The 25790-nt window shown below is 38.3% G+C and overlaps 1 protein-coding gene across 1 annotated transcript in view; it reads right to left on the bottom strand.

The window, feature by feature from the left end:
• Nucleotides 1-25790, bottom strand: part of SYN2 (synapsin II) — a 194082-nt gene that overhangs the window by 105710 nt on the left and 62582 nt on the right. Inside the window, exons 2-4 of the mRNA XM_058031905.1 lie at nt 13522-13579; nt 8972-9063; nt 3303-3459 (exon numbers count right to left, since the gene is read on the bottom strand). Of these exons, the coding sequence (XP_057887888.1) occupies nt 3303-3459; nt 8972-9063; nt 13522-13579 (307 nt within the window). The remainder of the gene's footprint in view (nt 1-3302; nt 3460-8971; nt 9064-13521; nt 13580-25790) is intronic.

Genomic DNA, 25790 nt, shown 5'->3' with positions numbered 1-25790 from the left:
TACTCCTACTTTTGCTCTGGTACAAGGAAGACTCATTGCCCATGGCTGACTCAATAATTTCCCATCCTTTCAAGGCCCATTCCACTGCACACCCCCCTTTTTCCCCCTGCTGTTATCAAAGCTGTAATTCCCTTCTGCCACTCCACATTCTACCTGCAGGAAAGTCAATCTATTTCTCATGAATTAGTAAAGATTATTACTTATGGCTTTTTGTAGCTTTCTGCTTCTCCTTTTTCCACGGGGCTTTTTGCACTTGAAATGTTTGCAGAGAGAACTTCCACACCAATATCGGGGCACTGGTGTTGACAAAGGGATTGTGCAGGGACAAATCCCTGCCATGCTCTCAAGAGAGGATTAATTGACGCCAAATCCAAGCATGGCCATGGCCATGAAGGGGCACAGTGGATTTTACCCTTAATTTTAGCAGGCAGCAGCAGACTGATGAGTTAGTTTATTCCCAGGCATTCACAACAATTTTCAGCAGGGATTTCACCCAGGAGGGAGTGAAATCACACCAGACTGGTCCAACCAAACAAGGCAGATGATGCTGTTGGTAAAACCAACAGTGCCTGGCTTCTGCTGCAACATCTGAGCATCCATGAAGTTGGCTGGGTTAAGGGATTTTTACCCCTCAGGGTACCTGCAAATATTATATAAAGGTATTCTGAAATGCCTTTATAGTCGCAAAGAATATCTTGAGTAAGAAGGAACCCACAATGGGCATTGAAGTTCAAATCCTGACCCCACATCCCAAAAATCCCCCCCATGGGCCATGAGTTCTTCCACTGCTTTTCTTTCCCAAATCCAATGAGGATTTTGTGCTGCTCTGGGATATACACAGAGGTCTCTACATCTCCCATCACCACCACCAGCACAAGGCAGGATATTCAAGTTAAAAAGCCGAATAAAGGCCCTGGTGTTTGCACAGAAATTATTTCAGTGCTCACACTAAAAGCTCACACTCCTCACTAGGACCCACTTGAAGGGCAGTGATAAATGATAAAAACATAGATATGGCAGTTTGTAAGGAAGAATTATTCCTTAATTTTTATTGCATATAAATGCTACTGGCTTTGCCTCCCCACCCAGTGAATCAAAGCGCTGGGAAATGCCACACAGCTGGAAAATGGGATGCACTAAAATAATGAATTCAGCAATGTACAGTGTGCACAGAGAAGTTGTAAATGCCCTATCAATTATTTATTCCCTCCCTGCAGCAGTTTATTGCAGCATAAAAGGATAACAAAATGAGCTGCAAGAGGTATATGTTAAAAACTGCTGACAATTGTTTGGAGAGATTTCCATAGTAAGTATTAAAAAATTAAAATATTCAAGGCAATAAAAAGTATTGTAGTAAAACTTCCCTGCAGCGTGGAAAATATTGACAACTCTTCCTTTCTTACCCAGATACCAGAGGGAAAAAATGAAGTTTTGGCTATTTATGAGAAGTGGGATTTTTTAAAGTTGTTTTAGCTGTTGGACAATGGAATTGTAGGAGCAGTGATGCCCCGTGGATCAGGACATTTTACAGCAGCATATTTTTAACTTGCTGCTGCTAATGGTTAGTTCTTCATGAACCAAAAGAATCACCAAATTCCGTCTCCATTTCTACAGAACTTGTCAAGAAAAACAGCATTGGCTTCTCCACTGAAGCTGGCAAAGCTCAGTGGCTCTCCAGGGTGGGTGCCTCAGTGCTCCAGGGATAACTGAAAGGACCAACCCCACCACAGAGGCACAGGGTTATGAAAAGGGCTTTCAAATGAGGAAACGAGTCCCTTCAGATGGCCTTGCTAAAGCATAGCCCCAAAAATTTCACAGGAATGAGGAAAACACTGCCTAGAGCCTGTTCAAATTATGTTCAAAACCACAAATATGAGAAATATTCTCAGCTTGCTTTTCCCAGACAAATTGTGAATAAACACTCTTTCCTCACTTGAGGAAGCGTGTGAGCAGTGGGGAGCATTCCGTTGGAGGCCTCACTTACTTCTCTATTTGTACTACAAAGATTTTTCCTCTCTGTCCCCACACTGGCTCTTTGAAAAAAAAAAATTATTGAAATATCTTAGTTTGGTTTTTAATCCTTCCACTGTTTCACTGCTCAGTGAGGGAAGTTTGATGATCAACATTCATGAAGGGGAGTGAAACATGCAATGCAGCAGCTGAAGTGCCAGGCCCAGGAAATTTCCAGGTGCAGTGATTTAGCTTTTATGTTTTTAAATCTAGCTTAGGATTTAGCTTTTTTGTTTCTCAAATCCTGTACGTCATTAGGGTATAACTTTAAAACTCCATACAGAGTGCTGGTTACTGTCTTCAAGTTTTGGTCAGACACAACAATTCCTCTCTAGGCCTGGGAATCAATGACACCTCACTGCCTCAGGGCCCAAGAAGTATAAACTAAATTGAGTTGGGGGAAGAAAACTGGGGGTGAATGACTTCATTACCTGCAGTTCTAATTGGAGCATTAACCCCTGATCTGTGAATGACCAAACTGATAATTGTGTGACAAACTCATGTCCATCACTGTTGGGAAGGATGAAAGTTTGACAAGAAAGTCTCACAGATATGAGTGCTTAGCAGAAAGATTTTTAAATGTAGAGTCTGATGAAGGAATAGAGATGGAAGAAAGTTTTGATAGAGAAGAAAAGAGTTGCTCAGCCAGTCACTGGATAACTAAGAAAGCAAAAGGTGTGTTAGTTAGAAAGTTTTTATGACTTAGAGCAAAGGATAGACTTACTTTAAATAAGATGTTTTTACCAAGCAGAAAGATAGCACAGGCAAACAAGTCAGCAAAGTTGCAAGTAGAAAAAAGGTCTCAGAATTTTCTACTGCAAGAAAACTGAAAAACAACTTCTAGCTTAAACTGTAATGTACTGAATTTTAGTGATTGGAGAACAGTAGCATGAATATGGTAATTATAGTAGTTATGATAGGCTATAGATAAAAGTTAAGGTATAGATTGGTTCTGCTGTATGAAGATGCTCAGCAAAGAAAAACATCTAATGCATTGTAACCAAAACCAAAGGGTCTCCAGGCCTGGCTGCAGCTGGAGCTGACAGCTGTGGGCACAGCTCTGTCACCCACAACCCTGGACTGCTGTAACCTCTTGGATGGAACAAACTGCATTTTGGAGAGCCACCTAAAATCCAACATCTCTCGTTTAAACTCTATCAGCCCACCTTGGGTGCAGCCTCTGGAGGCTGTGGCTGCCCAAGCTGTGCCTGCTGAAGGCTTTCATAAATCCCCACTTTATTCCCTGAACCTTTCTGCTCTGTGTCCCCCAAAGGCACAGCAGCATCACTCACCACCCAGGGCTTGTCGCAGAAGTTGTAGATGGACTCGAGGGAGTTGACGCTGGGCACGCCGGCGTACTGCATGCCAATGATGAGGTTGCGGAAATCCTCGTTCTCCGCCATGCTGTACGAGTGCTGCCGCACCAGCACAAAGTCGGGCCGGAACGACCTGCCAAAAAAACATCCACAGTCCTAAAAATCCACCAGCAAACCGGGTCTCCTTCCACAGCAAGGTGTGCAGTGGGGGGAAAATGGCTGGTGGGGGAGTAAGGAAGGGCTGGAAGAACACGCAAACCAAAGGGGGATGGCAAAAGATGGAAAGCGCCATGATGGCTTCATGAAAAACACTCAGCCAAAGGGTAATGACAAACGTTGGAAAGAGCCACGATGGCTTCAAGGAAAACACTCAGCCAAAGGGTAATGACAAACGTTGGAAAGAGCCATGATGGCTTCAAGGAAAACACTCAGCCAAAGGGAAATGTCAGAAGATGGAAAGAACCATGATGTCATCATGAAAAACACTCAAACCAAAGGGAAGTGATAAAGGGTTGAAGGCGCCATGGTAGCTTCATGAAAAAAAAGGGAAATGATAAAATATGGAAAGAGCCATGATGGTTTTATGAAAAACACTCAAACCAAAGGGAAAAAATGGAAAGAACCATCACGGCTTCATGAAAAACACTAAATCAAAGGGAAATTATTAAAGTTGGAAAGAGCCATGATGGTTTTATGAAAACCACTCAAACCAAAGGGAAAAAATTGTAAGTGCCAGGGAAAGGGCTTTGTGAAAAACACTAAACCCAAGGGAAATGACAAAAGATGGAGAAAGCTGGGATGGCTTCATGAAAAACACTCAAACCAAAGGGAAATTATAAAAGATTGAAAGAGCCATGATCGGCTCCATGAAAAACACAAAATCAAAGGGTAATGATAAAAGGTGGAAAGAGCCATGGTGGCTTCATTAAAAACACTAAATCAAAGGGAAATGACCCAAGATGGAAAGAGCCATGATGGCTTCAAGGAATACACTAAACCAAAGGGAAATTATAATAGATGGAAAGAGCCATGATGGCTTCATGAAAAGTACTAAACCAAAGGGTAATGAAAAAAGGTGGAAAGAGCCACGGTGGCTTCATTAAAAACACTAAATCAAAAAGGAAATGACCAAAGATGGAAAGAGCCATGATGGCTTAATGGAAAAGACTCAAACCAAAGGGAAAATATGGAAAGAGCCATGATGGCTTTGTGAAAAACATTCCGAGCAAAGGGAATTGATAAAAGGTGGAAAGAGCCATGATTGGGTCCATGAAAACACTAAATCAAAAGGGAAATTACCAAAGATGGAAAGAGCTGTGATGGCTTCACGGAAAAGACTCAAACCAAAGGGAAAAAAATGGAAAGAATCATGATGGCTTCATGAAAAATACTAAATTAAAGGGAAATGATAAAAGTTAGAAAGAGCCATGACTGCTTAATGAAAAGAACTCAAACCAAAGGGAAAATATGGAAAGAACCATAATGGCTTCATGAAGAACGCTAAAACAAAGGGAAAATACAGAAAGATATCTTCAAGGAAAGCACTAAACCAAAGGGAATGACAAAAGATGGAACGAGCCATGGTGGTTTTATGAGAAACACTCAAAACAAAGGAAAAAAAAAGGGAGTGAGACATGATGGCATTGTGAAAAACACTTGAACCAAAGGAAAATGACAGAAGATGGAAAGAGCCATAATGGCTTCATGAAAATCTGCAACACCCTTAATCTGTTCAGCATCCCCTCAATAATGGGATTCTATTATTGGAAGGGATGAGGTTCCTCTCTCCAAGAGGAGAGAGAAATTATCATGGATTTCAGGTTGCTCTCCTTCTGACAGATAAATCACATCTATAACCTCTAGGCATGTCCTTGGTCTCCAGTTTCTGAGCAGACAAGCAAAACTAAAGCAGGCAAAGGCCTCTGCCCCAAACTTGGGCTTTTGGGGAACAATTTATTTGGGTTTTTTTCACGATTACTATCAGGCTGTTTTAAGGACAGTAAGAGATGAAGCAACCACATTGCTGGCAAATGGAATCAGACCATAGCAGAGAGAATCACAACTGGACTTTTGATCAAGACACTTGTCAAAATGAGTTTTTTGACTTACAGCTGCATTTCCCCCTTTCCTCTCTGGTATCTGACCAGCATTTCCCCTAGTTCCCTGCCTATCAACCTGCACCTTTGCCAACAATCTCACACCATCCTCACCTTACTCCAACCCTGACATTTTGTTCCTGGAGAAGGTGATGGAAAATAAAAAACATAAACCAGCAGGACAGAGCCTCCAGAGCAGGGGCAATTCACTCCCAAATTTGATGGTTGAAAGAGTCTTTTCTGCATTCCAGTTTTACAGGGGAAGAAAGCCCAGACTAGCTTGAAGATTTCACATTCCTAAAAGAGGTATAACTGCAGGGTAAATTAAATTAGCATAGTAAATTGGTGAAATTATTTACATGCCTTAAATAAATACAAGCTGTTTACTGAAATGAGACACTCTGAAGATTACAAAATCATTCCGAATTCTCAGTCTGGTTGAAGAAAAACAACAGTACAATTAAAATCCATGTTAAAATTGCTTTAGCAGTTCTGAGATCCCAGCTTGGATGCAGCAGTCCAAGTAGATTAGTTGGATTCTTGGATTTCAAATCACAGGAGTGTTTGGGTTGGAGGGGAGCTTTTAAAGCTCATTTTCTTTTCTGGTGGAAGGCATCTAGTGGAAATTCATCTTCCCAGGGTGCTCCAAACCCTGTCCAGCCTGGCCTTGGGCACTGCCAGGGATCCAGGGGCAGCCACAGCTGCTCTGGGCACCCTGTGCCAACGTTTTATCACAGTAAAAATAAATAAAACCCCAAACCTGCAGGATCTGGCAAAAGCAACATTAAAGATTTGCTGTCAAGAGTCGCCAAAATGGCACTGAAGCTCAATGAGCAAAACCTGTAAAGAAATCCTTGCCTTTAAAGAGAATTCCTAAAGAACATCTACAGTACAACCCTGAGATGTTGTGGTCAAAGTTTCAAGAGTTTGGAACATGGAAATCCAATTTACTGGCCCAGCATGAATGTAATACTTAGAGGATTAATGATGCCTTTATTGCTGTTATATAACGAAGGGATGGGACTCTTTTTGGGTTAAGAATGATTTATTATTCAGATAAATATTTTAGTTTTAGATGTTGTGAGATTTGTGAGAGTAAGTAGCTGGTGATAGTTTAAAAGTAGTTAAAAGGTTTTTGTTATAAGGTAATATGTAACTTTTTAACTTAATTGATAGTTGCTATAAGGTTTATTTTGTTTTTCTGACTTCTTATTTTTTATTTAATGTTGTTGTACTGTAGATATTTTTGTTTAATAGGTTTTTGTTATATTTATATATATGTTTCTATTACAATTTTTAAACTTTTAGCTTATTCTATACCGGCACACCCTTACATTATAAACTCTTCACCATTTTTATTAATGTAGTGTTTTACTTACTTGAGGTTTATGATTTTTTTGTTTAATGTTTGTGTATTTTATTTCTATATTAATTTAAGCTTCTTCTAAGGTTGTAGGTCAAACTCTTCAGTGTCTGTAGAAGTTTCTGTTTTTCCAATTCCCACACACCCTCATTAAAATTGCAGACTCCTCAGTGAAAGAAAGAGGCAACTTTTATTTATTAAAATAAAGGGGATAACGCATCCCAGACAGTGCTGTGGTTTCAAATAAAAGAACAGAAAGTGTCTTCTCAAAGACCAATTTAATGAAAGAATTGGGAAATGGAGGGGATGTACTTTTTAAAAATTAAAAATAAAGAAATAGTGTTTTTGCTTTGTAAAAACTCCTCAAAGGAATATGGTACATTCCCATAATTGTTCTAGTTCTGTAATTAATGCTGGATGGACTGACTGCATCCAGAAGGAGACCAGGAGGAAAATTTGAATTGTGGCTCAAGCATCAAGATCCAAAAATCTCAGCATTATGCTGCAGAAAAAAATAATTTTTCATGGTATGATTTTCATTCACAAAAAACAAATAAGTCAGTGCTGTTAAATATTATTTTTCCTCCTAAACTAAACCAAACCAGCAAAATTTTGTCATTGAAATTTCTATGATTTTGCTAACTAATAATTTGCTCATAAATCTGTGATCCAAAGTTACTTTGGGCCTAATAATTTGTTATTATTGATAACAAATATCTCCAATTATCACAGAAACAGAGAATTCTCTCCCATCATGCCTGCACCTCCACAAGCCACAACCCCAGGTGTCTCACACCAGATTTGGGGCAAGAACATCAGCTTCAGATACTTCTATTTGGGTAAAAAAATCACACATTAAACTCTAATATTGTTATCTCATTCTCAGAGTTATCTGATAACACAAAACTCCTTTTTTTCCTAAGAACAGCAGCATTTTTACCAAGTTTTCTCATGACCTGCAGATCTTTGGAGATGTTATTTTCTGGAGGTTCCCAGCCCTCATTTTCTCCTGATGTGTTTTGATGGCAACTTGGACTTGATACTTTTTAAAACACTTTTTGGAATAGTACAGAAAAGCCACCAGGGAGCAGTGATCGAGATTTCTTGGCTCCAAAACTTCCATCATTGGCTAAAATATTCCACCAACCCTAAGAAAAATCAAATCTCTTACTCTTCCAAGGAAATAATCCTGTGGGTTTGGCACAAGATCATTGTTTTTGTATTGAACTGCAATATTTTTAAAACATGCCAGAGATTAAAGGATGGGAATTTTGAAGCATAAACTCATCTTTAATATTTTTTCCTGGAGTTTTTGTTGTTTTGGTATTTTGGTTTGTTTTGGTTTTTTATTATGTTTTTCCTTGTTTGTTTTTTTTACATGAATGAGTAGAAATATTCAAATCTTTTATTTGGAGATATGTTCTGCAAACCATAAAGATCCAGGACAAGCTCGTGTATCTCTGCCTTTAAATTCAAATTTTCAGCCAAACAACTGCTACACTTCACTTACATATAAATGCCAAAATAGGAGCAATTCTCACAATTTAAATAAAATATTGGATATAGTTTTGATAATAATTTAGCCTATATAATAATTTGCTGACAAAACTTTTCGAATGCTTCCTTAATTTTTTCTTTTGCCCTGTTTTTTTTATGAAGCTGTTGATGTCCTCACTGAAAAAAACCAAAAGTTAAATTTACCCTGCCTTCCTTGGCATCATCCTCTTTAGACAAAACAGCTCTTGGGAAATGTGAGGTGTTTAAACCAAAATGTTTCAAACAGGCTGAAATATCCCAGGAACTGCCCTGGTCTGTTTCAATAGAAAATATTCCATGTTGGAAATAAATTCTGCTATTCTGGGAAAGTCTGGCAGGCACAAAATCACCAAATTTGGGACCTTCTGTAGCAAACATAAAACCAAAATAAATAACCTCCACTCCCAACCATGTATTCTTTATTCTGGACTTCCTTCCCTTAATAAATCCATTTTCCCCCTTGATTAAAATGTCAAGATGTGCCCTCCCTGTCACAAAAATGTTGTCACAAATCAAATATTTTATTTTCTGCTCTCCCTGAGGGGCATCACTCAAAATCCACAAACACAACCGAAGCACTTAGCACCTTTCCCATGCACACATGATGCCATTTATTGCTTTTTGCTGATATTCCATTGAGTTTTGCTTACCTGACAACTTTTGTGCCATTTCGAATGATTTGGACATCAACTGCATAATTGCCATCAGCATGGGCTATCAAGTTGATTTCTGAAAATTCTGCCTGTGAAGAAAAGGCTCCTGTTAGTCAGTCTGGTTTATTTTACCTTTATTTTCCAACCTCCTTATTTTGAGCAAGCATTAGGGCCTGAAGTGCTGAGAATCTACATTTGAAATAAAATGAGCACCAAGAGGGCATTGATCCAGCAGCATTTGTCACATTTCAAAAGGTTTTAATCTAAAGAGACCAAAAGGTAAAAAAAAAATGTTGTGGAAATGGGTTGAGGGGCAGTAGCAAGTGGGTTTACTCCTCCATGTCTGCACAGAAATGTAGGGATTATATATATTACATATATTTATATATTATATTATAGATATAATATAGGGACATGAAGGGATTTTATATCTATGTATTATATTATATATATATGATATAGGGAAATATAGGGATTATATACATTATATATTATGTTATATTATGTTATATTATGTTATGTTATGTTATGTTATGTTATGTTATGTTATGTTATGTTATGTTATATTATATTATATTATATTATATTATATTATATTATATTATATTATATTATATTTGTTTTATTATATTTATTATATTGTATATATAGGGAAATGTAGGGGTGATATATATAATATATTATATATATAATATATATAATATATTATATTATATATATAATATAGGGAATGTAGGGATGATATATATTATATACATTATATATTCTATTCTATTCTATTTTATTTATTACATATATTTTTGCATTACACAGTGTTATCAAAGAGATCAATACAGGCTCAACATTGACATAAAGCTTTGAAGAAAACAGTACAAAAGCAGAATTAAGATAACATTTTCTTATAGCATTTTGTGTCTCCTCATGTTGCTCACCCTTTTGATTTTCTTTATGTGCATTTACTCCTTTTTTTTTTTTAAGACCTGGTGCTAATGAGCAATTGTCTCACAAAATTCTCAATTAAAGCACTATTTCAGAATCTTCTCACCCTGGCAATGTGGAATTTACAGGGAGCTGCTCCCACCCTCTGAATCTGCTTTGAAAAAGGACAGGATGTTTTACATTTATCCCCAGCCTTTCACCAGCTTAGGCTCTCAAGGCACCTCACAATACCATCGGCCAGCAGAAGGATTGAAACGCAGCCAGCTGTCTCCTGGTGGATAAACCCAAGCGTCTGTGCTGTCCCAGGCAGCAGCAGCAGCAGCAGCACAGGATGGAGAGTGTCGCAGAGAAATGGAATTGCTGCGAGTCCTCCCGGGGGCATTTCACACCCGGGGGCATTTCACACCCGGGGGCTCAGGGCGGGCAGGGCTGGGCTACTCCTCCCGCTGCTGCACCCGGGGCTTGGAGCATCCAGCCCGGGCACCCTCACAGCTCCCGGGAGCCCGGGACAGCGCTCCCAGCACAGAGCAAACGGGCACAGAGCAAATGGGCACAGAGCGGGGTCTCTGTGCAGGCACTGCAAATGGCACACTCAATCCACTCCCAGACTGAGCCGCCTCCAATTAATGAAACATTTAAAAAGCTTAATGTGTGGTAGAAGACATTCTATGCAGAGAAAGGCAGGTTAAAAATGAAATAATTGCTGTTATAATACATTAAATACTGTAATAAATAGTGATAAATAATAAATACTGCAAAATAAATGCTATAATAAATAATATAAAAATAAATAATATAAAAATAAATACTAGAACATAATTATGATAATATAAATAAAAATAAGAATATAAAAATAAATAGTATAATATAAAATACAAAATACTATAATATAAAATAAATATATATTTAAATAAATATATATATTATATATTATATATTATATATTATATATTATATATTATATATTATATATTATATATTATATGTTATATGTTATATGTTATATGTTATATGTTATATGTTATATGTTATATACATATATGTTCATATATTATAATAAATATATATTATATAATATATATATATTATATATTATATAAAATGCTATAATATAAAATAAGTACTATAATATAAAAATAATACTATAATATAAAAATAAATACTGTAATGTAAAATATTGTAGTATTTAATACTATACAAAAACACTAAACCACGAAATATTAAATACTATAATATAAAAATGATAATAAGTACTATAAAATAAATACTATATAATAAATACTATATAATAAATATAATATAATAAATATATAGTAAATATATAATAAATATAATAATAACATATATATTATTATATATAATAATATATATTATATTATATATAATTATATATATTATATATACATTATATAATATATTATGATATATATTATAATATATAATAATATAATAATAATATAAATAATATCTAATAAAGAATATATATAATATATTATATAATATATAATATATTATATATTATATATAGAAATATACATGATAATATATATTATGATATATATTATATAATATATAATAAATAATAAATATAAATATAATAATATAATAAATAAAATCTGATAAAGAATATGTATCATATATGATAATAATATAATAAATACTATAAAAATAAATACTATAGTAAATAATGCTGTTATAATACAATAAATGGTATTAGCAGCAGGACACTGCAGTGGTTGCTTTTTGTAGCTGGTGTGTAACAAAAGGATTTGTGTGGCTCAGAAACTTGCAGGCTCTCCCTGATGAAATTCTAGCAGCACAGGAAGGGAATTTCAGGTTTACAGAAAACCACCCGAAAAATGCAAAAAACCCCCATAAAAATACCCAAAATTAAGCCTGAAATCATCCAAAATCATCCAAAATCTCCCCAAAACCCCCAGCAGGAGATAGATGACCTGGCCAGGGAGGGTGAGTGACCCAAAATCACCCAAAATCAACCCCAAATCAACCCAAAATACAGAAAACCACCAAGATTTAAAAAAAAAAAACCCATAAAAATATGCAAAAGTCACCAAAAATGATCTCAAAATCACCCCAAAATACCCCAAAACCCCAGCAGGAGCTGGATGACCTGGCCAGGGAGGGTGAGGGACACCAAATCGCCTAAAATCAACCCAAAATCAACCTGAAATACCCCAAAAAGCAAAAAAAAAAAACTCTAAAAGAAGACAAAACAACTCAAGGATTGATGCTTTGTCCAGCAGCATCTATTGGAACAATTCAAGATTCAAAAGCAGTGAAATGACTTCTTTAAGTCCAAAGTTTCAGCTTCAATAAAATATCTATAATGCTATTGCACCCTAAATGATATCTCCATGCCTATTCCTATTTATTATGGATTTTTTTTTTAATAAATAGTGCACCCTAAATGATATCTCCATGCCTATTCCTATTTATTATGGATTTTTTTTAATAAATAGTGCACCCTAAACGATATCTCCATGCCTATTACTATTTATTATGGATTTTTTTTAATAAATAGTGCACCCTAAATGATATCTCCATGCCTATTCCTATTTATTATGGATTTTTTTAAATAAATAGTGCACCCTGAATGATATCTCCATGCCTATTCCTATTTATTATGGATTTTTTTTTTAATAAATAGTGCACCCTAAATGATATCTCCATGCCTATTCCTATTTATTATGGAGTTTTTTTTAATAAATAGTGCACCCTGAATGATATCTCCATGCCTATTCCTATTTATTATGGATTTTTTTAAACCCCCACAAGCCAGGACTGCACCCAGAGCACATTTCTGTTCCTGAGTGGGGAATTAGTGATACAGAACTGCCACAAGTAATTCATGGAGTGTCTGGGAACTTCACAGTCTCCAAGCAACAGCTCCTGAATGCAAGATGTTTCTCGTGCTGTGAAAATGACGGTGAAAATCCCCTCAGAAGAGCCCATTTTGGGTGCCAAAAACGGGCTGTGGTGGTTTAACCCCAGCTGGAAGCTCAGCCCCACACCCAGAGGGTAAAAATGGGAAAACTTTATCACTTTTTACCCAGCAGAAGGGTAAAAGTGAGAAAACTGTAGGTTGGGATAAACAGAATTCAAGAGCTAAAGCCAAAGCTGTGAGTGGAAACATAGGAAACCAACATCCCAGCAGATCCAGGGGAAAAAATCAACTTTGCCCCAGCCCAAACCTTCAAATTTCCTTAATTGTGAGGGGTTTGGGGTACAAAGATTGTGAATATTTCTCTACATGAAAGCACAGAGAACCATGGAATCATTGAGGTTTTAAAAGCCCTCTCAGATAATCTCCATTATCATTAATCCAAGGCCAAACCCTGTCCCCAAGTGCCACATGTACAGAGCTTTTAAATCCCCCCAGGGAGGGATTACACACATTTATTAAATATATATGTTTCTATAAATGCACAGCTATAAAAATAAAAAAATAAAAATAAAAAATATATAATATATACAAAAATAACATTTACATATATGTTATATATATATATATATATATATATATATATATATATATATATATATATATATAAAAGATACAAAAATAACGTTCAGGCTAAGCCAGTTACCTGTTCCACCTTTATGTCATACTCTCCATGGACCTTTTTTCCACGAAAAGCCTTGGCCCTGCAGGGAAAAAAAAAAAAAAAGGAGAGAAAATCAAGGATGTATTTATCTGTAATCAGTGTCTATAGAAAACTTCCTGTGGAAACACACAAATATATTTTATATTAAATAAATATATTTTATATTAAATCTGCCTGTTGCACATGCACAATTCCCCTTCTTTTCCACCCTTGTATTCTTCCCCCTTCCCACAATATTTTGTAATAAAAGCATGATGTGATTTCCAGCACTGAGGTGAAAATGCACTGAAATGATGAAACACCAGAAGTACACCTTTCACAGCTGTGAAACAATATAAAATAAATCCTATTAAACAGGTACAATCTTGCTCTCAAAATTCAACAGCAGCAGTGGAAATTCATTTCCCTGTGCACAACTTCCTGACAACAACTCACATTCATTTTTATCCACACATTTCATTTAGAAAAACTGGTTTATTGGGAATAAGCCAGTGCTTAGAAACTTTATATTGTTTTTAAAGTGTCAGAGAACTGGAGACTGCTGTTGTCAGATATTTGAGTGCCTGCTTGGGTTTCTAATCAATTTTCCTTCCTCTAGACTGACTTGGTATGAAATAATTAATGTGAAGCAGAGTTTATGGGCAATTATTATGCACCAGGGTTGCTGGGATAAAACAGAATTCGCTGATCCAGGCCTTGCAAACTTTCCCTGCAGGAATCCATCCCTTGTATCCCTCAGGCTGCATGTGTCTGCTTTGGACTAAAGGAGAATTTCAACAATAAAGATAAATCTGTGGATAAAAAGGAATTATTCTGACACTGATCTTGTTGAAGAAACATGGGATCAGCCTCTCTGTGTTTCCTTTGCTCAAGCCAAAGCTTAGGGTGCCTTCCCTGCTTTTTTTTCTTGTGCAAGGAAAAAATTATTGCACAATTCAAAAACTGAACAGCACAGAACATCACCCCAAGTGTTAAAGAAGAGCAGCTTTGTGCATTTCAAACAAAATGCATCTAACAAAATGCATCTAGTGCATTTCATCTAACAAAATGCTGCTGTGTTACATGAAATCTACCTCCCCAATGAAAGCAATAGCAATACATATATTAATAATGTATTCCTGCTGTGATCCAGAAGAATTTCACCATTGGTTTGAACAGTGGATAAACAAAATTTCTTAATAATCAAATGTGAACGCTGCCTTGGGCAGCATTTCATAAACAATAAGGGTATTTCTTAAAGAAATTTCTTAAGGATATGGATAATGGATGGTAGAAGTGTTTATACTGAAATCACACAATAAAATATTGCCCAACCATTAATTCTGTATAAACATAGAATGGGAGAGAAGAAAAAAAAGAAAAAAGCATTTGTATTATTATTTTTTTAACTGTATTATTGCAATAAATACACAGGAAAGATGAAGTTTGAAATCCATTGTTCTGTTCTAGGAGGTGCACACTCAGCTTAGTGTTAACAAATATTTATGCCCATACTAAAAGTAGAAGTTAAACATGAACCTAATTTACAGAAATACCATTAATCACTTGTTTATCTTTCCAAATTTGCTTTGGAATCCCTTAAGAGGAATGTGAGCATCACCCCTTGGAAGCTTTGGGGATTCTGGATGTGTTTTATGGGACAAACCAGGAGATTTGAGCTGGAGGAAGGTTCCCATAATCAGGGATCTGCACCCAACTCACACCAACAGACTTTAGCTTTAATGCCCCTCTGAAAAACTAAACATTCACCACTGCAAAAAACACTTCAAACTCCAGTTCTGGTCCCCAAGAATTTAACAGCTGGGAGCAGCATGAGCTCCTGGGTTTTATGTCTGGTGCAGAAACAGGTGAGGGAAGTGCATTATTGGGACATCACATGATACATTTAATTGAAATACAATTATCTTGGCCACATTATGGTGAAGCTGCCTCCTGGAAAACCAGTTTAAACACTCAGTTTCTTCAAATTTAAATGGTAATTATACAGAGATTAAAACTCCCCCTAAAGCTGCCCTAACACATCTCAGGAACTGGCAGCTCTGAGGGAAGGAATGGAGCTGGGAATGCACAGAGAGCCCAGGACTGACCCTGCTGCTCTTTACTCCAAGAATGTGTTGGTGAGATAACCAAAACACTCATTAGCTGTTAATTAGTGAGATGCTATTACTCTAAATTCAGTCTCTCTGCTCAAACATGAGGCAATCTCCAAAGAGCTAAGCTCTGGCATGATTCACGTTTCAACAAATGACTTCAGCTTTGAAAATAAACAGGAGCAGTGAGGGCTGGAGTTAAGCAATCTGAGGCTTGAAAACAAACCCGACATTCAATCATTTCAAGAAAATCAATTTTGCAGCAGCTTTAGCCAACAACTTTCATGAAAATGTATAATATTCCACAATATTCTCCAAATGTTGAGCCACAGACTGCAGGAATTTATCTTGGTATCTGTTGGAATTCCCTGGTTCCTGGGAATTTCAGACTTTCTGTGCTGACTGACCCCAGGAGAACACTGCATTGACCTGAGGCCATGGAGAAAGCTTCAAAATTAAATGATAGAACTGGGACAGTGGGTGTGTAGAGTAAATAAAAGTGTGTAATATCACACAGTAGAAAACTTAGAGTTTAAAGTTTGAAAATATGATAATATATATAAATAAAGATAAAAGATTTAAAAATTAATCCTTCTTCTTTATAAGTTTAAGTAGTATTGTGTAATTAGATTAAAAAATCCACATTGCAAACCATGAGTAATTAGTTATTAAGTTAAAAATGAAAATAATTTAGGTGTAATTTCTTAATTAAACTGTTCATCCCTAAAAAGCCTTATAAAAATGCAACACCATTTTTAGTTTATCAAAGTACTATAAAACTCACAATTTGTAAAACTATAATATAAATAAAACTAATAAACATCTAAATCGAAACAAGGGATACCATTTTACACATTTAATCCCAACCCTAACCCAAAAAAACCCACAAAAACTCCACAGGTATCTCTGAAGAACAACTGAAAGTTTCATGACTTGAACATTTCATATCAAAGTCTAAGCATTAGTTAGCATGTGGTTATTGTGAAACAGAACCTAGTTTTAATTTTATTTGCTTTACCTTGGAAATCCAGCCATTCCCTGCCTGAATTATTCCCCATTTGCAATAAAAGAAAGAGGCAGTCCTGTCATAATGACATTCACTACATGCTTATGGTAATTGATTTTATTATTTTATTTTTTACTGAGGGCAGCTGAGGAATGCAATTGTTTGGCGTTATTTATTTACAGAATTCCCCTCAATTGCAGTCTCAGATTCCTGTCGAGGCTCATTCCTGTTGGCACAGGGTGTGGGATGGCTGTGACAGCTCCAGAGCTGTCCAGGACAGCGCTTTGGGGAGGGGAAGGTGAGCTGCCAGCACTAAAAACCAAACACACCCCAAACCAGGGGTGCTTACAGTGACACTGCTCTGCTGTGTGGATGGTTTCTGCATTGTAGGTCAAGAAGAAAAGGAAGAAAATCATAAATCATCCACCTGAAGCTCCACCACTTTCCAAAGGCTGCAGAGAGAGCGGAGAGCTGGGGAAGGGATGCTGCCCACAGAGGCTGCTCAGAACGCCTGAAATATTGATGCATTTCTCGCTGCACAATTCATATTTAAAATTAAAGCAGCAGAGAATATGCAGCTGCCACAGAGGCAGCCTGAACTCGCTCCACTCACTGAACTTTGCCAAGGACAAGCAATGAGGCAGAGGCATTAAAGGAGTTTCAAATATATAAATAATAAATCTGATTTATTTCCTTGTTCAGCTACACAGCATCTACCTACAGTTCCACAGTATCTTACTATGCCATGAGACCTGGTTTAATATATATATATATATATATATATACAAAAATATATATGTGCATGCATGTATACTGAATACTCACAAATATTCTATATGTATACATCATATATACATGTGTATATATATACAGAATATTCACAAAATATACATATATATACAAAAAAATTTATATATATATATTTGTGTATATATATTTATATATATATATTTGTATATATCTGGTGAATATTCACAAATATTCTATATGTATATATCAGAAATATATATATGTATATATACAGAGTATTCCCAAATATTCTATATATGTATGTGATATATATATGTATATGTATATATATATATATACAGAATATTTCCAAATATTTTATATGTGTATATCATATATATGTGTGTGTGTGCATATATATACAAAATATTCACAAATATTCTATATTCTGTGCATATATCATATATGTGTGTATATATATACAGAATATTCCCAAGTATTTATATATATATATATATATATGTGTGCATATATATATATGTGTGCATATATATATACAGAATATTCTCAAATATTCTATATGTATAAATTATATATGTGTGTGTGTGTATACAGAATATTCCCAAATATTCTATATGTATAGATCATATATATATGTGTGTTTGTGTGTGTGTATATGTATCTTTATATACATACATATATATACAGAATATTCTTCCAATTAATTTACTGTATATATATATAGATATATATATGTATATATGTATATATGTATATATGTATATATGTATATATGTATATATGTATATATGTATATATGTATATATACATATATAGATATATACATATACAGAATATTCCCAAATAATTTACTGGGAATAGTTTATTTTAATAAATAAATAAATTTATAATAATTTTACATATATACACACACACATATATATATATTTTTTTAATAAATAAATAAATAAATAAATAAATACAGAATATTCCCAAATAATTTACTGCAATTATCAGTGAACTCCATGTAAAGATACTGACAAATGACACAGACCCAGCCAGAATTCTATGGAATTTAAAAGTGTCTCAGTGATAGGCCAGAAAAAGATGAAGAGAAACAAAATCTTGTCTTCAAGTTAAGATTTCAAGTTGAGCCCAGTCTTCAAGTTCAAATGGGCGTAGAAATCATTTGTTCTTTAGCTCAATTAAAAAAGACTTTTGTAAACACAGGAAGACCACAAGCTGCTGTTAACAAAACCAGTGCACGATAAGATCTGCACAGCATTTTCATTTTATGGGAATTAAACCCCATCCCACTGACACCAGGGGGGATTTCTGTGTCAGCATCCTTGTGCTCTACAGCTGACAGCACCAACACTTGCTGTGCTTCCTTTGGGTAACTCACCCCTGATGAGGTTATCATGCTTAAATAGAATTAACCACAGTGATTTAAGGCTTTCCTTTATTTACTTGTTCCACATTTCTGCAAAAAAAAGAGGCTGATACGGAACCAAAAATAATCCTGCTGAAAACCTGACTCTGAAAGGCCTCGATATTCCTAAATGTTACTGAGATTCTGCAAAGAGCTGTCTGGGTTTAAATCACGTTCTCTTTGTGTCTGCACGGTGCAGTTCCACCCCTGGCCCCTGCCCCAGCCCCTCTTTCACTCTCCCATCAAACAGTGATGCTTTCTCCAGGTACTGCCTCAGACAGAGATTGCCTCAGGAGGAGCAGCCAGCAGCACAAGATAAATGTCAGAACACACCAGACTCTGTGTGGCTCTGAGCGACTTTTGGCTCTGGCAGTGCTCCCTGCTGGGCTGGGCTCCATCACATTAATGACAATCTGCATTTAACTGTAAATCTGCACAGCAGTGCCTTTCCTGGCCTGGGACAGCACAGGTGATTCCAGAAGCTTCCATGGCTCACAATTCTGCTTTGCTGCTCATCGCCCAGCTGGGTGCAATGCCCTCTCCGTGGCAAGGACACAGTCACCCACCCCAGGAGGTGACAATTCACAGAAACACCGACTGAAATTTGATTTATTTCGTACATTTTTTGCCCAGCACGCCAGCTAGGACAGGACTGATGCACTTCTTCATCCATCATTTTGAAGGGGAAAATAAACTGCTGATAAAAAACAACAGCAACAAAAAAAAGGTGTTTCTGCCAATATGTCTGAGGTTTCATGGTGTCTGAAATCACTGCATCAAATATTTCTATACCAGAGTTGTCAATCATAACAGATAGAAAGAGAATTATTGGGAACAAAGCAAGGATTCCTGTCCTGGTGCATCTCAACCCCCACCCCAGGAGGTGACAATTCACAGAAACACCGACTGAAATTTGATTTATTTCATACATTTTTTCCCCAGCACGGCAGGTAGGACATGACTGATGCACTTCTTCACTCTCACTCCATCATTTTGAAGGGGAAAATAAACTGCTGATAAAAAACAACAACAAAAAAAAGCTGTCTGTGCCAATATGTCTGAGCTTTCATGGTGTCTCTGTACCTGAAATCTCTGCATCAAATATTTCTGTACCAGAGTTGTCAATCCTAACACATGGAAAGAGAATTACTGGGAACAAAGGCAAGGATTGCTGTCCTGGTGCATCTCAGCATAGCCCTCCCAGCTGGGCTGCCCATGGCACTGTCCCAGTGAATTCTGCCAGGATTTCTGCCCCTCTGAGCTGCCCATTTGTAGAGGAACACCAGTGTTGGAACCCTGGAAAATGAGAATTTCAGACTTTCTGTGCTGCCAGGCACTGACCCCCGGGAGAACACTGCACTGACCTGAGGCCGTGGAGGAGCTTCCAGAATTGATTGGTAGAGCTGGGATTGTGGGCGTGGAGTTTAAATAAAAGTGTGTAATATCACAGGATGGAAAACTCAGAGTTTAAGGGTTTAAAATATAGTAAAATATATAAAGCAAGATGGAAGTTTTAGGGTGGAGCCTGTTCCTTCTTCTTCATCTTCGTCACCTTCTCCTTCACCTTCTTCTCCATGGGCTTCAATGGTTTTGTGTAATTGGATAAAAAATCCCCATTGCAGGCCATGGGTGTTTGGTTATTGCGTTAAAAGTAAAAATAATTTAGGTGTCATTTCTTAATTGGACAGTTTAGGCTTAAAAGGCCTTGTAGAGAGAGAGACACGACTCCATTTTTAGTTTGTTGAAGTGCTGTAGAACTCACAGTTTGTGAGACTGTGACATAGATAAAACTAATAAACACCTGAGTCCCAACAAGAAATTCCATCTCACACATTTAATCCCATCCCTGGCAAAAAAAATAGAAGATAAAACTGCACACAGGAGGGCACAGCCACCCCAGAGCTCACACTGAGCAGAGCAGGAGAGCCCTGCAGGAACCCCTGTTCCTCCTCTGCAGGGATTCCCTGCCCTCCCCTCTGCAGCCTGGAGCAAAAAACTTTGTTTAAAACTTGCTTAGAACCCAAGCATGAGGGTCCTGTCGGCAGCCTCATCCCCTTCCCCACTCCCTTCTCTTGGCCATACTCCTGAAAAACCACAGTAAACACTTCCCAGGAGAGGATTTCCCTGCCCAAAGAGATCCAGCTCTAAAAACTCATTCAAAAATAACTCATAGCCCAGCTAGAAATAAAGAACACAATTTTATTAAGCAGCAATTATTCCATTTCCCTGTCTGGGCTTCACACAGTTCTTGCTAGAAAGGTAGGGAGTTTTTTCGCAACAACTTTATTTGTGGCACCTTCAGAGGCTTCCATAACCTCCACCTCAATCCCTTTTTTATTCTCCTAATTCATTGCCAGTCCTTTTCCTTTCCTTTCCTTTCCTTTCCTTTCCTTTCCTTTCCTTTCCTTTCCTTTCCTTTCCTTTCCTTTCCTTTCCTTTCCTTTCCTTTCCTTTCCTTTCCTTTCCTTTCCTTTCCTTTCCTTTCCTTTCCTTTCCTTTCCTTCCTTTCCTTTCCTTCTTTCCTTTCCTTTTCCTTTCCTTTCCTTTCCTTTCCTTTCCTTTTTAACAAGTTCTCCCATACCTTGGCATGCATCAAACCCCCTCTACTCTGATCATTTCAACTAAACAGAGCCATTTTATTCTTTCCACTTTTTATCCTTCCAATCCTTTTTATTCTGGAGGGTTTTCTGTCTGTGCCTGAGCAGTGTTTTCACTGGGGATGCAATGCAGCAGAAAGTGCCTCCTACTCCTGAACTGAGATTTTCTGGGTCTTTCAAACAGCATGCTCAACTGAAAATGCCTCATTTTCTGCCCACTCAAGGTGAAACAAGCCCTCTTTCATGCCCAAACACCAAGTCTGCCTTGCTGGTAATGTCTCAAAATCCCACACTCCCATTATGTAATATTTACCATTAGCCCATTTCTTCTGTGCAAGATTTATGGTCACGATGTAACTCCTGGGAGCTCCTTTTTTTTTTTTTTTTTGCAAAGGGATGACAAATGAGTATTTTAAAATGTTCATTCCCTCACCAGCAGAAGACCCAATACGTGATGCAACATATTCTAACCTTTTCCAAATCTGTTAGACTCATTAGGGCTGCTACTACACTTTCCCAGGGCTGGGGTCATAAAAATATTTTGTACTCATGAGATGAACAGAAAGTTCCAATTTTTCTACAGGAAAACACTGCCAGCCAAATTACGAAATATTACAGCTCTGAATCCAGCTTTTATTGCTGCTCAAGCCTCAATCTGCACCTTTGGCCCTGAACTCCTTATCTCCTGGAGCAAATAATCCAAGATAAAGTAATAGATTATGGCATTTCCCTACCAACTAAGTAGTCCATCCTTTCCATTTCATCTGCTGATAAGCAAGATAAAGGAGTACAAACAGTTATTGAGCAATCCTGTTCAGGAAGGAAGGCACATCAACTTGAATAAATGGCAAAACTGTCCCACAGTGCAGCCCCTGGGAATAGTTTGTGACAGGAAAAACCCCAAACCAGCTAGGAAAATAACCAAAAGGTAGGTTAGTTTATTTTTTCTTATTGAGGTAAAGAAAATCCAGTGAACCTGAGTACTTTACACAGCCAGGAGGTCACTTCTGGCAACATCCAAAAAGCCAGATAAACCAGCATGGGGTGAAAGAGCCTCTGAGACTTAATCCAGCCCATTTTTTCATCAGAAATGCATCTGATTTTAATTTTTCTATTTATACCAAGTTGTTCACGATGTTTCAGATGTTTCTCAGGAAGATGTGAGACTCTGAGGTAAACTTGAATAATTTATGCCTGGAGAGACGACAGTGTCACTCCATCTACAACGTGTTGCACTGCGAACAATGTTTGAATTTTCACATTTGAGGATCCTGAATTTAACACAGAAACTGCATCTTAAAAACCTCTCTGAGGCTCTGAATGAAGTACTCAAAGGGAGGAAAGAAAGAGGTGGAAGATGCAAGTCATGCACTGCCACTAACATCACATTACAGGAACACCTGAGACCACATTTGAACAAAAAGCCCGAATAATTGATGTAAAACAGCATTTTATGTTTCAATTTTCTTTGTCATGCAGCTGAAATTTATGTTTTTATGTTTATACTCAATACAATCACGTGCTGCCCTGGTTTTTGGGGGTTTTATTTTGAGTGGATCAATCAGTAAACCTCATCTTGGTTTCTGAGGAAGGAAAGGAGTTCATGGCTTTTGCTGCCCTCTCCTGTAGGAAGAAATGCAGATGAGATTGGCCAAAAAATGGTTTCCAATCACTGGGAAACAGATCCATGGTCAAAGTCCTGAATTTCCTGCTCTAAGGGACCTGCCCAGGTGTCAGCCCCTCTGGGGCAGCAGTCACAGGGAGAGGGTGCATGGAAATATTTGGAATATTTCAGTGCCTGCCTGTGCTCAGGGATGGGTGATAGGCACCAAAGGCATGAACCTAACTCACAAATTGCTTAAATCTACCAGGAAAAGCACATTAACAGAGCAGTCAGAACATTCTTGATGTGTTTCATGCAGCATTAGCAAAAATCATAGTGAAATTAATCACTGCCATCCCCATGGATTAAATTATTGCTAATTGCTGATGTTGTCTGTGATACTCTGCTATTTGCAGGTGAATCAATGAATATTTCAAGGTGGGCTTTTTTCTCACTCGTACCCAGAGTTTCCATTGGTTTCATGAGTCTCCTGTGACTCTAAATGTGGATCTGGGTGGTACTTCCTGTGCAGTTTCCCCTTCTTGAGTGAAGGAGGATTTCACACACTGTGCTCAGCAGAAAACAAAAAGAATTTATCAGTTCTGATGAAGAATGAGCCTCAGAGACATGCATTTCCAGAGAAAAGTCCAGAATGCTGCCACAAAAACTCAATTACCCCACTATTCTCACATTCCAGTAGCCATGGGAATTACATTGAACAGATAATTCTCTGTGCAAATGGGTACCAAGAAAGCAGAAAATGTTTTTGCCAGTATCACCTTTTCATGGTTTTTTAGTTTCCCAGGTGTGTTAGAGAAGTAAACTCACCACCTTGTAGTTCAATATTACACCTTGAAATACAATCACATCATTTTGTCTGTACTTCAAAAACCCATGCTTGCTTTATTGATTTCAATATTCTCTAAAAAGCCAAATAACCAAGGGCCTGTGTTTTGAGGTTTTTTTCAGCTTCTCACTACAGATTAGGGAACAACAGAATTTTCCAGTACTGCTGGTTTGTGAGCTGTGTTTTACACAACAATAAACTGGCATCCAAGTATTGCTCCAGACATGACATTATATCCCTTCCCCAGGTGAGCCTGACCTTGGGAAAATGGATTTTAAAAATTCCTGCACAGGAACAGCCCATAAAGCTCAAAGCCAGGAAAATCTGCTGGAATCTGTACAAGAGAAGCCCAAGGTGAGGATGCTGTGACCAAGGAGAAGCCAGCAGAGATGGAAAGGGCTTTGCTGACGGTGGTGTGTGACAGGCAGCTGTGCAGACACTTTATTTGCTCATGGTGCATCTGATCAGGAGCTGAATTAAAACCAGAAAATCTCTGCCAAAGAGAGGCACACTCATTTTGGTGTAACTATGCCATTAAATAATACAAATTCCCACCATGGCTCACACCCTCCTCATCATTTGCACAGCAAAACCAAGCCAAGTTTTCAGAGCTTAACAACCACTGGAATCAGACAGGCTCCACAAGGATTTGGTGCAGAATTTCCCAGCCAAGATCTGCAGCACTCAGGGCACGTCCAGCTCTGCAGTGGGGGAGCAGGGAGCACCAGGGGTGCCATAGCATTAATTCCCCCTGTGCCTACAGGGGTGACAACAGGACCTCTCTGCGTGTTTTTGCACACAACAGCAAAGCCTGTTCTGAAATCTCAGAGATTTGAGTGGGGCTGAGCTCTGCCTGGGTGAATTTCACACAGCCCTGAGCCCAGGGTGCCCAGGGGATGAACTGGAGCCAGCCCAGCTCATCCTGTGGGATTCACCAGTGGTGCCCCAGGAGATGAACTGGAACCAACCTGATCCTGGGGGATGCACCCAGGGTCCCTGAGGAGATGAACTGGAACCAACCTCATCCTGGGGGATGCACCCAGGGTTCCCTGGAGATGAACTGCACCCACCCTCCCCGTCCTTGGGGTACCCCATGGTTCCCCTGAAGATGAACTGGATTTATCCACCTCATCCTGTGGGATTCACCCAGGGTGCCCAGGAGATGATCTGGACCTAGCCCACCTCATTCTGTGGGATTCACCCATGGCCCCCCAGGAGAGGAGCTGGATCCAGCCCAGCTCATCCTTTGGGATTCACCCAGGTGCCCAGGAGTTGAACTGGACCCACCTACCTACCCCATCCTCTGGGATTGAGCCATGGTCCCTGAGGAGGTGAACTGGTCCCAAGGCACCTCATTCTGTGGGATTCACTCAGGGCCCCCCAGGAGATGAACTGGTCCCATTCAGCTCATTCTGGGGGATTCACCCATGGTCCCTGAGGAGACGAACTGGTCCCACCTACTCCATCCTGTGGGACTCACCTGTGATGAACTGGACCCAGTCCATGTCATCCTGTGGGATTCACCCATGGTGTCCCAGGAGATGAACTGGACCCAACCTCATCCTGTGGGATCCATCCATGGTGCCCCAGGAGATGAACTGGAACCAGCCCAGCTCATCCTGTGGGGTTCACCCAAGGTCCCTGAGGAGATGAACTGGAACCAACCTCATCCTGGGTGATGCAGCCAGGATGCCCTAGGAGGTGAACTGCTCCCACTCAGCTCATTCTCTGGGATTCACCCATGTTCCCTGAGGAGACGAACTGGAGCCAGCCCACCCCATCCTGTGGGACTCACCCATGGTCCCCCAGGAGCTGCACAGGGCTGTGGTCCCCTCCTTGGTCACCCCCAAGGCTGCAGCCCCTCAGGAGAAGGGGTGGGAATGCCTTTCCCATGGAGGAGCTGCCATTTGGCAGAGCCTCCCAGAGCAGCCCTGGTTATGTAAGAGC

Source organism: Melospiza georgiana, chromosome 11 (genome assembly GCF_028018845.1).
Source record: "Melospiza georgiana isolate bMelGeo1 chromosome 11, bMelGeo1.pri, whole genome shotgun sequence".
NCBI lineage: Eukaryota > Metazoa > Chordata > Aves > Passeriformes > Passerellidae > Melospiza > Melospiza georgiana.
This window is presented reverse-complemented; position numbering and strand designations above follow the sequence as displayed.